The following is a 13,751-nucleotide window of genomic DNA, read 5'->3' on the forward strand; positions in this document are numbered from 1 at the left end:
CTGAAAACTAACATTTTCGCTGGCAGGTTTGGTCACAGCCTCGTTCACAGTTGGCGAGGTTGATTTGGTCTGAATTTCAAAAAAGCCAGGTTGTGTGATTTCTTGTCCAGAATGTGTAGCAAATGTGGACTGTGACTCCACCATGACATGAGTTACAGGTCTTCCCTGGGGTTGATGCTCCACATCAATATGCTTTGGCTGATTTTCATTTAGATTGCGCTTAGTCCCTGAGCTTTGTGTCTTTTTGTTGGGTTGTACATCACTTTTGGCTTGATGAGTGCTTTCTGTTTTTCTCTTAAGGGATGCTGATATGTCAAGAACATGACTACTCATAGTAGCCAATGTATCATTCTTGCAAACCTACGAAAACAGTAAATAAATATAATTAATATTAATCAACAGGGAAAATTGACAACAGGTTCTTCAGTTTTTCACAGCACCGTATATATAGTAAAAAACTGCACAATGCACTCAAGAGGGTGGTATCATATAGTGAATACAAATTCAATAGGGGAGAGAAAACAGACTGGAAAATAAAAAGTTATCGCATTAGGCATTAATTAAAATATATTAAATTATTCGACCAATCAACAAAAGAACTGCAAATGAAATGTTTTTGCACACTTGTTACATTACATGCAGCTGGGAAAGTTCACTGCTATCTATGTAGGCTTTATAGCAGAAGGGTAAGTCTTCCTCACCAGCCTCTCGATGTTGCTTCCTTCAGCATGAGAGATGGACAAAACACTTTGGCATGGTTTGGGTGTAGCGGAATTGTCCTCAGCTTGGACAGTAAACCCGCAAATTGAATTTCTAGATCTTGCAGACCTTCTCAGCGATGTTTCAGGTACAGTTGTATTACCAATGACTGCAGGATTGTGAAAACTAACATTGCTCCCATCAGGCTTGGTCACAGCTTCGTTCACTGTTGTGGAGGCAGATTTGGTCTGAATTTCAAAAAAGTCGGATTGTGTGATCTTTTGTCCAGAATGAGTGACAAAATTGGACTGTGACTCCACCATGTCACGAGTTACAGGTCTTCTCTGGGGTTGCTCGACATCAATGTGCTTTGGCTGATTTTCATTTACATTATGCACAGTCCCTGCGCTTTGAGTCTTTGTGTTCGGTTGTACATCACTTTTGGCTTGATGAGTGCCTTGTGTTTTTCTCTTGAGGGATGCTGCTGTATCAGGATCATGAATACTCATAGCAGCCATTTTATCATTCTTGAAAACCTAAAAATGTATGAAAACAGAAAATAAATATGTAATTAACAGTGAAAACTGACAACAGGTGCTTCAATTTTATACAGCACCTACATATAGTAAAAAAACTGGACAATGCACTCAACAACGTGGTATCAAATAGTGAATATAAAGTTAATAAGGGAGAAAAATAAAAATATGGAAAAGAAAAAGTTCAGATTTATGCATTATAAGTTATCAAATAATTCAACCAACTGCAAATTAGATGTTTTTGCACACTTGCTACATTGCAGGTACAGTAGCTGGGAAGGTTTACTACTATCTACAGTATGTAGGCTTTGTAGCAGAAGGGTAAGTCTTCCTCACCATCCTCTCGATGTTGCTTCCTTCAGCGTGAGAGGTGGACAAAGCACTTTGGCAAAGTTTGGACGTAGCTGAATTGTCCTCAGCTTGGACAGTAAACCCGCAAATTGAATTTCTAGATCTTGCAGACCATCTTAGCGATGTTTGGGATACAGTTGTATTACCAATGACAACAGGATTCTGAAAGCTAACATTGCTACCAGCAGGCTTGATCACAGCCTCAGTCACAGTTGTAGAGGCAGATTTGGTCTGAATTTCTAAAAAGTCGGATTGTGTGATCTCTTGTCCAGAATGTGTAGCAAACTGGGTTTGTGACTCCACCATGTCACGAGTTACAGGTCGTCCCTGGGGTTGCTCCACATCAATGTGCTTTGGCTGATTTTCATTTATATCTTGCACAGTCCCTGCACTTTGAGTCTTTGTGTTGGGTTGTACATCACTTTTGGCTTGATGAGTGCTTTGTGTTTTTCTCTTGAGGGATGCTGCTGTATCAGGATCATGAATACTCAGAGCAGCCATTTGATCATTCTTGCAAACCTAGAAGTGTATGGAAACAGAAAATAAATATGTAATGTTAATTAACAGCGAAAATTGACAATAGGCGCTTCAATCTTATATAGCACCTTATATATAGTAAAAAAACTGGACAATGCACTCGACAATGTGGTAATAAATAGTGAATATAAAGTCAATAGGGGAGAAAAATAAAAACGGAAAAGAAAAAGTTAAGATTTACGCATTAACAGTTATTAAATAATTCAACCAACCATCAAAAGAACTGCAAATTAGATGTTTTTGCATACTTGCTACATTGCATGTACAGTAGCTGGGAAATTCCACTACTATCTACAGAATGTAGGCTTTCTAACAGAAGGGTAAATCTTCCTCACCAGCCTCTCAATGTTGCTTCCATCTGCGTGAGAGATGGACAAAACACTTTGGCACAGTTTGGACGTAGCTGAATTGTCCTCAGCTTGGACAGTAAAACCGCAAATTGAATTTCTAGTTCTTGCAGACCGTCTTTGCGATGTTTGAGGTACGGTTGTATTAGCAATGATTACAGGATTCTGAAAACTAACATTTTCGCTGGCAGGTTTGGTCACAGCCTCGTTCACAGTTGGCGAGGTTGATTTGGTCTGAATTTCAAAAAAGCCAGGTTGTGTGATTTCTTGTCCAGAATGTGTAGCAAATGTGGACTGTGACTCCACCATGACATGAGTTACAGGTCTTCCCTGGGGTTGATGCTCCACATCAATATGCTTTGGCTGATTTTCATTTAGATTGCGCTTAGTCCCTGAGCTTTGTGTCTTTTTGTTGGGTTGTACATCACTTTTGGCTTGATGAGTGCTTTCTGTTTTTCTCTTAAGGGATGCTGATATGTCAAGAACATGACTACTCATAGTAGCCAATGTATCATTCTTGCAAACCTACGAAAACAGTAAATAAATATAATTAATATTAATCAACAGGGAAAATTGACAACAGGTTCTTCAGTTTTTCACAGCACCGTATATATAGTAAAAAACTGCACAATGCACTCAAGAGGGTGGTATCATATAGTGAATATAAATTCAATAGGGGAGAGAAAACAGACTGGAAAATAAAAAGTTATCGCATTAGGCATTAATTAAAATATATTAAATTATTCGACCAATCAACAAAAGAACTGCAAATGAAATGTTTTTGCACACTTGTTACATTACATGCAGCTGGGAAAGTTCACTGCTATCTATGTAGGCTTTATAGCAGAAGGGTAAGTCTTCCTCACCAGCCTCTCGATGTTGCTTCCTTCAGCATGAGAGATGGACAAAACACTTTGGCATGGTTTGGGTATAGCGGAATTGTCCTCAGCTTGGACAGTAAACCCGCAAATTGAATTTCTAGATCTTGCAGACCTTCTCAGCGATGTTTCAGGTACAGTTGTATTACCAATGACTGCAGGATTGTGAAAACTAACATTGCTCCCATCAGGCTTGGTCACAGCTTCGTTCACTGTTGTGGAGGCAGATTTGGTCTGAATTTCAAAAAAGTCGGATTGTGTGATCTTTTGTCCAGAATGAGTGACAAAATTGGACTGTGACTCCACCATGTCACGAGTTACAGGTCTTCTCTGGGGTTGCTCGACATCAATGTGCTTTGGCTGATTTTCATTTACATTATGCACAGTCCCTGCGCTTTGAGTCTTTGTGTTCGGTTGTACATCACTTTTGGCTTGATGAGTGCCTTGTGTTTTTCTCTTGAGGGATGCTGCTGTATCAGGATCATGAATACTCATAGCAGCCATTTTATCATTCTTGAAAACCTAAAAATGTATGAAAACAGAAAATAAATATGTAATTAACAGTGAAAACTGACAACAGGTGCTTCAATTTTATACAGCACCTACATATAGTAAAAAAACTGGACAATGCACTCAACAACGTGGTATCAAATAGTGAATATAAAGTTAATAAGGGAGAAAAATAAAAATATGGAAAAGAAAAAGTTCAGATTTATGCATTATAAGTTATCAAATAATTCAACCAACTGCAAATTAGATGTTTTTGCACACTTGCTACATTGCAGGTACAGTAGCTGGGAAGGTTTACTACTATCTACAGTATGTAGGCTTTGTAGCAGAAGGGTAAGTCTTCCTCACCATCCTCTCGATGTTGCTTCCTTCAGCGTGAGAGGTGGACAAAGCACTTTGGCAAAGTTTGGACGTAGCTGAATTGTCCTCAGCTTGGACAGTAAACCCGCAAATTGAATTTCTAGATCTTGCAGACCATCTTAGCGATGTTTGGGATACAGTTGTATTACCAATGACAACAGGATTCTGAAAGCTAACATTGCTACCAGCAGGCTTGATCACAGCCTCAGTCACAGTTGTAGAGGCAGATTTGGTCTGAATTTCTAAAAAGTCGGATTGTGTGATCTCTTGTCCAGAATGTGTAGCAAACTGGGTTTGTGACTCCACCATGTCACGAGTTACAGGTCGTCCCTGGGGTTGCTCCACATCAATGTGCTTTGGCTGATTTTCATTTATATCTTGCACAGTCCCTGCACTTTGAGTCTTTGTGTTGGGTTGTACATCACTTTTGGCTTGATGAGTGCTTTGTGTTTTTCTCTTGAGGGATGCTGCTGTATCAGGATCATGAATACTCAGAGCAGCCATTTGATCATTCTTGCAAACCTAGAAGTGTATGGAAACAGAAAATAAATATGTAATGTTAATTAACAGCGAAAATTGACAATAGGCGCTTCAATCTTATATAGCACCTTATATATAGTAAAAAAACTGGACAATGCACTCGACAATGTGGTAATAAATAGTGAATATAAAGTCAATAGGGGAGAAAAATAAAAACGGAAAAGAAAAAGTTAAGATTTACGCATTAACAGTTATTAAATAATTCAACCAACCATCAAAAGAACTGCAAATTAGATGTTTTTGCATACTTGCTACATTGCATGTACAGTAGCTGGGAAATTCCACTACTATCTACAGAATGTAGGCTTTCTAACAGAAGGGTAAATCTTCCTCACCAGCCTCTCAATGTTGCTTCCATCTGCGTGAGAGATGGACAAAACACTTTGGCACAGTTTGGACGTAGCTGAATTGTCCTCAGCTTGGACAGTAAAACCGCAAATTGAATTTCTAGTTCTTGCAGACCGTCTTTGCGATGTTTGAGGTACGGTTGTATTAGCAATGATTACAGGATTCTGAAAACTAACATTTTCGCTGGCAGGTTTGGTCACAGCCTCGTTCACAGTTGGCGAGGTTGATTTGGTCTGAATTTCAAAAAAGCCAGGTTGTGTGATTTCTTGTCCAGAATGTGTAGCAAATGTGGACTGTGACTCCACCATGACATGAGTTACAGGTCTTCCCTGGGGTTGATGCTCCACATCAATATGCTTTGGCTGATTTTCATTTAGATTGCGCTTAGTCCCTGAGCTTTGTGTCTTTTTGTTGGGTTGTACATCACTTTTGGCTTGATGAGTGCTTTCTGTTTTTCTCTTAAGGGATGCTGATATGTCAAGAACATGACTACTCATAGTAGCCAATGTATCATTCTTGCAAACCTACGAAAACAGTAAATAAATATAATTAATATTAATCAACAGGGAAAATTGACAACAGGTTCTTCAGTTTTTCACAGCACCGTATATATAGTAAAAAACTGCACAATGCACTCAAGAGGGTGGTATCATATAGTGAATACAAATTCAATAGGGGAGAGAAAACAGACTGGAAAATAAAAAGTTATCGCATTAGGCATTAATTAAAATATATTAAATTATTCGACCAATCAACAAAAGAACTGCAAATGAAATGTTTTTGCACACTTGTTACATTACATGCAGCTGGGAAAGTTCACTGCTATCTATGTAGGCTTTATAGCAGAAGGGTAAGTCTTCCTCACCAGCCTCTCGATGTTGCTTCCTTCAGCATGAGAGATGGACAAAACACTTTGGCATGGTTTGGGTGTAGCGGAATTGTCCTCAGCTTGGACAGTAAACCCGCAAATTGAATTTCTAGATCTTGCAGACCTTCTCAGCGATGTTTCAGGTACAGTTGTATTACCAATGACTGCAGGATTGTGAAAACTAACATTGCTCCCATCAGGCTTGGTCACAGCTTCGTTCACTGTTGTGGAGGCAGATTTGGTCTGAATTTCAAAAAAGTCGGATTGTGTGATCTTTTGTCCAGAATGAGTGACAAAATTGGACTGTGACTCCACCATGTCACGAGTTACAGGTCTTCTCTGGGGTTGCTCGACATCAATGTGCTTTGGCTGATTTTCATTTACATTATGCACAGTCCCTGCGCTTTGAGTCTTTGTGTTCGGTTGTACATCACTTTTGGCTTGATGAGTGCCTTGTGTTTTTCTCTTGAGGGATGCTGCTGTATCAGGATCATGAATACTCATAGCAGCCATTTTATCATTCTTGAAAACCTAAAAATGTATGAAAACAGAAAATAAATATGTAATTAACAGTGAAAACTGACAACAGGTGCTTCAATTTTATACAGCACCTACATATAGTAAAAAAACTGGACAATGCACTCAACAACGTGGTATCAAATAGTGAATATAAAGTTAATAAGGGAGAAAAATAAAAATATGGAAAAGAAAAAGTTCAGATTTATGCATTATAAGTTATCAAATAATTCAACCAACTGCAAATTAGATGTTTTTGCACACTTGCTACATTGCAGGTACAGTAGCTGGGAAGGTTTACTACTATCTACAGTATGTAGGCTTTGTAGCAGAAGGGTAAGTCTTCCTCACCATCCTCTCGATGTTGCTTCCTTCAGCGTGAGAGGTGGACAAAGCACTTTGGCAAAGTTTGGACGTAGCTGAATTGTCCTCAGCTTGGACAGTAAACCCGCAAATTGAATTTCTAGATCTTGCAGACCATCTTAGCGATGTTTGGGATACAGTTGTATTACCAATGACAACAGGATTCTGAAAGCTAACATTGCTACCAGCAGGCTTGATCACAGCCTCAGTCACAGTTGTAGAGGCAGATTTGGTCTGAATTTCTAAAAAGTCGGATTGTGTGATCTCTTGTCCAGAATGTGTAGCAAACTGGGTTTGTGACTCCACCATGTCACGAGTTACAGGTCGTCCCTGGGGTTGCTCCACATCAATGTGCTTTGGCTGATTTTCATTTATATCTTGCACAGTCCCTGCACTTTGAGTCTTTGTGTTGGGTTGTACATCACTTTTGGCTTGATGAGTGCTTTGTGTTTTTCTCTTGAGGGATGCTGCTGTATCAGGATCATGAATACTCAGAGCAGCCATTTGATCATTCTTGCAAACCTAGAAGTGTATGGAAACAGAAAATAAATATGTAATGTTAATTAACAGCGAAAATTGACAATAGGCGCTTCAATCTTATATAGCACCTTATATATAGTAAAAAAACTGGACAATGCACTCGACAATGTGGTAATAAATAGTGAATATAAAGTCAATAGGGGAGAAAAATAAAAACGGAAAAGAAAAAGTTAAGATTTACGCATTAACAGTTATTAAATAATTCAACCAACCATCAAAAGAACTGCAAATTAGATGTTTTTGCATACTTGCTACATTGCATGTACAGTAGCTGGGAAATTCCACTACTATCTACAGAATGTAGGCTTTCTAACAGAAGGGTAAATCTTCCTCACCAGCCTCTCAATGTTGCTTCCATCTGCGTGAGAGATGGACAAAACACTTTGGCACAGTTTGGACGTAGCTGAATTGTCCTCAGCTTGGACAGTAAAACCGCAAATTGAATTTCTAGTTCTTGCAGACCGTCTTTGCGATGTTTGAGGTACGGTTGTATTAGCAATGATTACAGGATTCTGAAAACTAACATTTTCGCTGGCAGGTTTGGTCACAGCCTCGTTCACAGTTGGCGAGGTTGATTTGGTCTGAATTTCAAAAAAGCCAGGTTGTGTGATTTCTTGTCCAGAATGTGTAGCAAATGTGGACTGTGACTCCACCATGACATGAGTTACAGGTCTTCCCTGGGGTTGATGCTCCACATCAATATGCTTTGGCTGATTTTCATTTAGATTGCGCTTAGTCCCTGAGCTTTGTGTCTTTTTGTTGGGTTGTACATCACTTTTGGCTTGATGAGTGCTTTCTGTTTTTCTCTTAAGGGATGCTGATATGTCAAGAACATGACTACTCATAGTAGCCAATGTATCATTCTTGCAAACCTACGAAAACAGTAAATAAATATAATTAATATTAATCAACAGGGAAAATTGACAACAGGTTCTTCAGTTTTTCACAGCACCGTATATATAGTAAAAAACTGCACAATGCACTCAAGAGGGTGGTATCATATAGTGAATACAAATTCAATAGGGGAGAGAAAACAGACTGGAAAATAAAAAGTTATCGCATTAGGCATTAATTAAAATATATTAAATTATTCGACCAATCAACAAAAGAACTGCAAATGAAATGTTTTTGCACACTTGTTACATTACATGCAGCTGGGAAAGTTCACTGCTATCTATGTAGGCTTTATAGCAGAAGGGTAAGTCTTCCTCACCAGCCTCTCGATGTTGCTTCCTTCAGCATGAGAGATGGACAAAACACTTTGGCATGGTTTGGGTGTAGCGGAATTGTCCTCAGCTTGGACAGTAAACCCGCAAATTGAATTTCTAGATCTTGCAGACCTTCTCAGCGATGTTTCAGGTACAGTTGTATTACCAATGACTGCAGGATTGTGAAAACTAACATTGCTCCCATCAGGCTTGGTCACAGCTTCGTTCACTGTTGTGGAGGCAGATTTGGTCTGAATTTCAAAAAAGTCGGATTGTGTGATCTTTTGTCCAGAATGAGTGACAAAATTGGACTGTGACTCCACCATGTCACGAGTTACAGGTCTTCTCTGGGGTTGCTCGACATCAATGTGCTTTGGCTGATTTTCATTTACATTATGCACAGTCCCTGCGCTTTGAGTCTTTGTGTTCGGTTGTACATCACTTTTGGCTTGATGAGTGCCTTGTGTTTTTCTCTTGAGGGATGCTGCTGTATCAGGATCATGAATACTCATAGCAGCCATTTTATCATTCTTGAAAACCTAAAAATGTATGAAAACAGAAAATAAATATGTAATTAACAGTGAAAACTGACAACAGGTGCTTCAATTTTATACAGCACCTACATATAGTAAAAAAACTGGACAATGCACTCAACAACGTGGTATCAAATAGTGAATATAAAGTTAATAAGGGAGAAAAATAAAAATATGGAAAAGAAAAAGTTCAGATTTATGCATTATAAGTTATCAAATAATTCAACCAACTGCAAATTAGATGTTTTTGCACACTTGCTACATTGCAGGTACAGTAGCTGGGAAGGTTTACTACTATCTACAGTATGTAGGCTTTGTAGCAGAAGGGTAAGTCTTCCTCACCATCCTCTCGATGTTGCTTCCTTCAGCGTGAGAGGTGGACAAAGCACTTTGGCAAAGTTTGGACGTAGCTGAATTGTCCTCAGCTTGGACAGTAAACCCGCAAATTGAATTTCTAGATCTTGCAGACCATCTTAGCGATGTTTGGGATACAGTTGTATTACCAATGACAACAGGATTCTGAAAGCTAACATTGCTACCAGCAGGCTTGATCACAGCCTCAGTCACAGTTGTAGAGGCAGATTTGGTCTGAATTTCTAAAAAGTCGGATTGTGTGATCTCTTGTCCAGAATGTGTAGCAAACTGGGTTTGTGACTCCACCATGTCACGAGTTACAGGTCGTCCCTGGGGTTGCTCCACATCAATGTGCTTTGGCTGATTTTCATTTATATCTTGCACAGTCCCTGCACTTTGAGTCTTTGTGTTGGGTTGTACATCACTTTTGGCTTGATGAGTGCTTTGTGTTTTTCTCTTGAGGGATGCTGCTGTATCAGGATCATGAATACTCAGAGCAGCCATTTGATCATTCTTGCAAACCTAGAAGTGTATGGAAACAGAAAATAAATATGTAATGTTAATTAACAGCGAAAATTGACAATAGGCGCTTCAATCTTATATAGCACCTTATATATAGTAAAAAAACTGGACAATGCACTCGACAATGTGGTAATAAATAGTGAATATAAAGTCAATAGGGGAGAAAAATAAAAACGGAAAAGAAAAAGTTAAGATTTACGCATTAACAGTTATTAAATAATTCAACCAACCATCAAAAGAACTGCAAATTAGATGTTTTTGCATACTTGCTACATTGCATGTACAGTAGCTGGGAAATTCCACTACTATCTACAGAATGTAGGCTTTCTAACAGAAGGGTAAATCTTCCTCACCAGCCTCTCAATGTTGCTTCCATCTGCGTGAGAGATGGACAAAACACTTTGGCACAGTTTGGACGTAGCTGAATTGTCCTCAGCTTGGACAGTAAAACCGCAAATTGAATTTCTAGTTCTTGCAGACCGTCTTTGCGATGTTTGAGGTACGGTTGTATTAGCAATGATTACAGGATTCTGAAAACTAACATTTTCGCTGGCAGGTTTGGTCACAGCCTCGTTCACAGTTGGCGAGGTTGATTTGGTCTGAATTTCAAAAAAGCCAGGTTGTGTGATTTCTTGTCCAGAATGTGTAGCAAATGTGGACTGTGACTCCACCATGACATGAGTTACAGGTCTTCCCTGGGGTTGATGCTCCACATCAATATGCTTTGGCTGATTTTCATTTAGATTGCGCTTAGTCCCTGAGCTTTGTGTCTTTTTGTTGGGTTGTACATCACTTTTGGCTTGATGAGTGCTTTCTGTTTTTCTCTTAAGGGATGCTGATATGTCAAGAACATGACTACTCATAGTAGCCAATGTATCATTCTTGCAAACCTACGAAAACAGTAAATAAATATAATTAATATTAATCAACAGGGAAAATTGACAACAGGTTCTTCAGTTTTTCACAGCACCGTATATATAGTAAAAAACTGCACAATGCACTCAAGAGGGTGGTATCATATAGTGAATACAAATTCAATAGGGGAGAGAAAACAGACTGGAAAATAAAAAGTTATCGCATTAGGCATTAATTAAAATATATTAAATTATTCGACCAATCAACAAAAGAACTGCAAATGAAATGTTTTTGCACACTTGTTACATTACATGCAGCTGGGAAAGTTCACTGCTATCTATGTAGGCTTTATAGCAGAAGGGTAAGTCTTCCTCACCAGCCTCTCGATGTTGCTTCCTTCAGCATGAGAGATGGACAAAACACTTTGGCATGGTTTGGGTGTAGCGGAATTGTCCTCAGCTTGGACAGTAAACCCGCAAATTGAATTTCTAGATCTTGCAGACCTTCTCAGCGATGTTTCAGGTACAGTTGTATTACCAATGACTGCAGGATTGTGAAAACTAACATTGCTCCCATCAGGCTTGGTCACAGCTTCGTTCACTGTTGTGGAGGCAGATTTGGTCTGAATTTCAAAAAAGTCGGATTGTGTGATCTTTTGTCCAGAATGAGTGACAAAATTGGACTGTGACTCCACCATGTCACGAGTTACAGGTCTTCTCTGGGGTTGCTCGACATCAATGTGCTTTGGCTGATTTTCATTTACATTATGCACAGTCCCTGCGCTTTGAGTCTTTGTGTTCGGTTGTACATCACTTTTGGCTTGATGAGTGCCTTGTGTTTTTCTCTTGAGGGATGCTGCTGTATCAGGATCATGAATACTCATAGCAGCCATTTTATCATTCTTGAAAACCTAAAAATGTATGAAAACAGAAAATAAATATGTAATTAACAGTGAAAACTGACAACAGGTGCTTCAATTTTATACAGCACCTACATATAGTAAAAAAACTGGACAATGCACTCAACAACGTGGTATCAAATAGTGAATATAAAGTTAATAAGGGAGAAAAATAAAAATATGGAAAAGAAAAAGTTCAGATTTATGCATTATAAGTTATCAAATAATTCAACCAACTGCAAATTAGATGTTTTTGCACACTTGCTACATTGCAGGTACAGTAGCTGGGAAAGTTCACGGCTATCTACAGTATGTAGGCTTTGTAGCAGAAGGGTAAATCTTCCTCACCAGCCTCTCGATGTTGCTTCCTTCAGCGTGAGAGATGGACAAAGCACTTTGGCAAAGTTTGGACGTAGCTGAATTGTCCTCAGCTTGGACAGTAAAACTGCAAATTGAATTTCTAGATCTTGCAGACCGTCTTAGCGATGTTTGGGATACAGTTGTATTACCAATGACAACAGGATTCTGAAAGCTAACATTGCTACCAGCAGGCTTGATCACAGCCTCAGTCACAGTTGTAGAGGCAGATTTGGTCTGAATTTCAGAAAAGTCGGACTGTATGTTTTTTTGTCCAGAATGTGCAGCAAACTGGGACTGTGACTCCACCATAACATGAGTTACAGGTCTTCTCTGGGGTTGCTCCACATCAATATGCTTTGGCTGATTTTCATGTGGATTGCGCTTAGTCCCTGTGCTTTGAATCTTTTTGTTGGGTTGTACATCACTTTTGGCTTGATGGGTGCTTTCTGTTTTTCTCTTAAGGGATGCTGATATGTCAAGAACATGACTACTTGTAGTAGCCTTTTTATCTTTCTTGCAAACCTATGAAAACAGTAGATATAATTAATATTAATCAACAGGTAAAATTGACAACAGGCTCTTCAGTTATAGACAGCACCATATACACAAAAAATAACTGCACAATGCACTCAGCGGAAGAGGTATCAAATAGTGAATATAAAGTCAATAGGGGAGAAAAAAAGGGAATGGAAAAAAAAGTTTTTATTTTAAGCATTAATTAAAAGTTATTAAATAATTCAAACACCAAGGGAAAAACTGCAAATGAAATGTTTTTGCACACTTGCTACATTGCATGTGGCTGGGAAAGTTCACGGCTATCTACAGTATGTAGGCTTTGTAGCAGAAGGGTAAATCTTCCTCACCAGCCTCTCGATGTTGCTTCCTTCAGCGTGAGAGATGGACAAAGCACTTTGGCACAGTTTGGAAGTAGATGAATTGTCCTCAGCTTGGACAGTAAAACTGCAAATTGAATTTCTAAATCTTGCAGACCGTCTCAGCGATGTTTGAGGTACGGTTGTATTAACAACGACTACAGGGTTCTGAACACTTACATTGCTACCGGCAGGTGTGGTCACAGCTTCGTTCACAGTTGTAGAAGCAGATTTGGTCTGAATTTCAGAAAAGTCGGATTGTATAATTTTTTGTCCAGAATGTGTAGCAAACTGGGACTGTGACTCCACCATGACAAGAATTAGAGGTCTTCTCTGGGGTTGCTCCAAATCAATATGCTTTGGCTGATTTTCATGGGGATTGCGCTTAGTCCCTGTGGTTTGAATCTTTTTGTTGGGTTGTACATCACTTTTGGCTTGATGGGTGCTTTCTGTTTTTCTCTTAAGGGATGCTGATATGTCAAGAACATGACTACTCGTAGTAGCTTTTTTATCTTTCTTGCAAACCTAAGAAAATAGTAAATAGATATAATTAATATTAATCAACAGGGAAAATTGACAACAGGCTCTTCAACTTTATGCAGCACAATATACACAAAAGATAACTGCACAATGCACTCAGCGGAAGAGGTATCAAATAGTGAATATAAAATCAATAGGGGAGAAAAAAAGGGAATGGAAAAGAAAAAGTTATTATTTTAAGCATTAATTAAAAGTTATTAAATAATTCAGACACCA

At 38.8% G+C, this 13,751-nt stretch overlaps 1 protein-coding gene across 1 annotated transcript; it reads right to left on the reverse strand.

Moving 5' to 3' along the window:
• Nucleotides 1-346: 346 nt before the first annotated feature.
• Nucleotides 347-10,873, reverse strand: LOC144592267 (uncharacterized). The gene is made up of 13 exons (XM_078396795.1): nucleotides 10,364-10,873; nucleotides 9,477-10,010; nucleotides 8,607-9,140; nucleotides 7,729-8,265; nucleotides 6,842-7,375; nucleotides 5,972-6,505; nucleotides 5,094-5,630; nucleotides 4,207-4,740; nucleotides 3,337-3,870; nucleotides 2,648-2,995; nucleotides 1,572-2,105; nucleotides 863-1,235; nucleotides 347-360 (listed from the first exon to the last, which is right to left on the reverse strand). The coding sequence occupies exons 1-13, from the start codon at nucleotides 10,871-10,873 to the stop codon at nucleotides 347-349; spliced, it is 6,057 nt and encodes a 2,018-aa protein (XP_078252921.1).
• Nucleotides 10,874-13,751: the final 2,878 nt, after the last annotated feature.

The sequence above is a fragment of the Rhinoraja longicauda genome, chromosome 3, assembly GCF_053455715.1.
Source record: "Rhinoraja longicauda isolate Sanriku21f chromosome 3, sRhiLon1.1, whole genome shotgun sequence".
NCBI classification, from domain to species: Eukaryota; Metazoa; Chordata; class Chondrichthyes; order Rajiformes; family Arhynchobatidae; genus Rhinoraja; species Rhinoraja longicauda.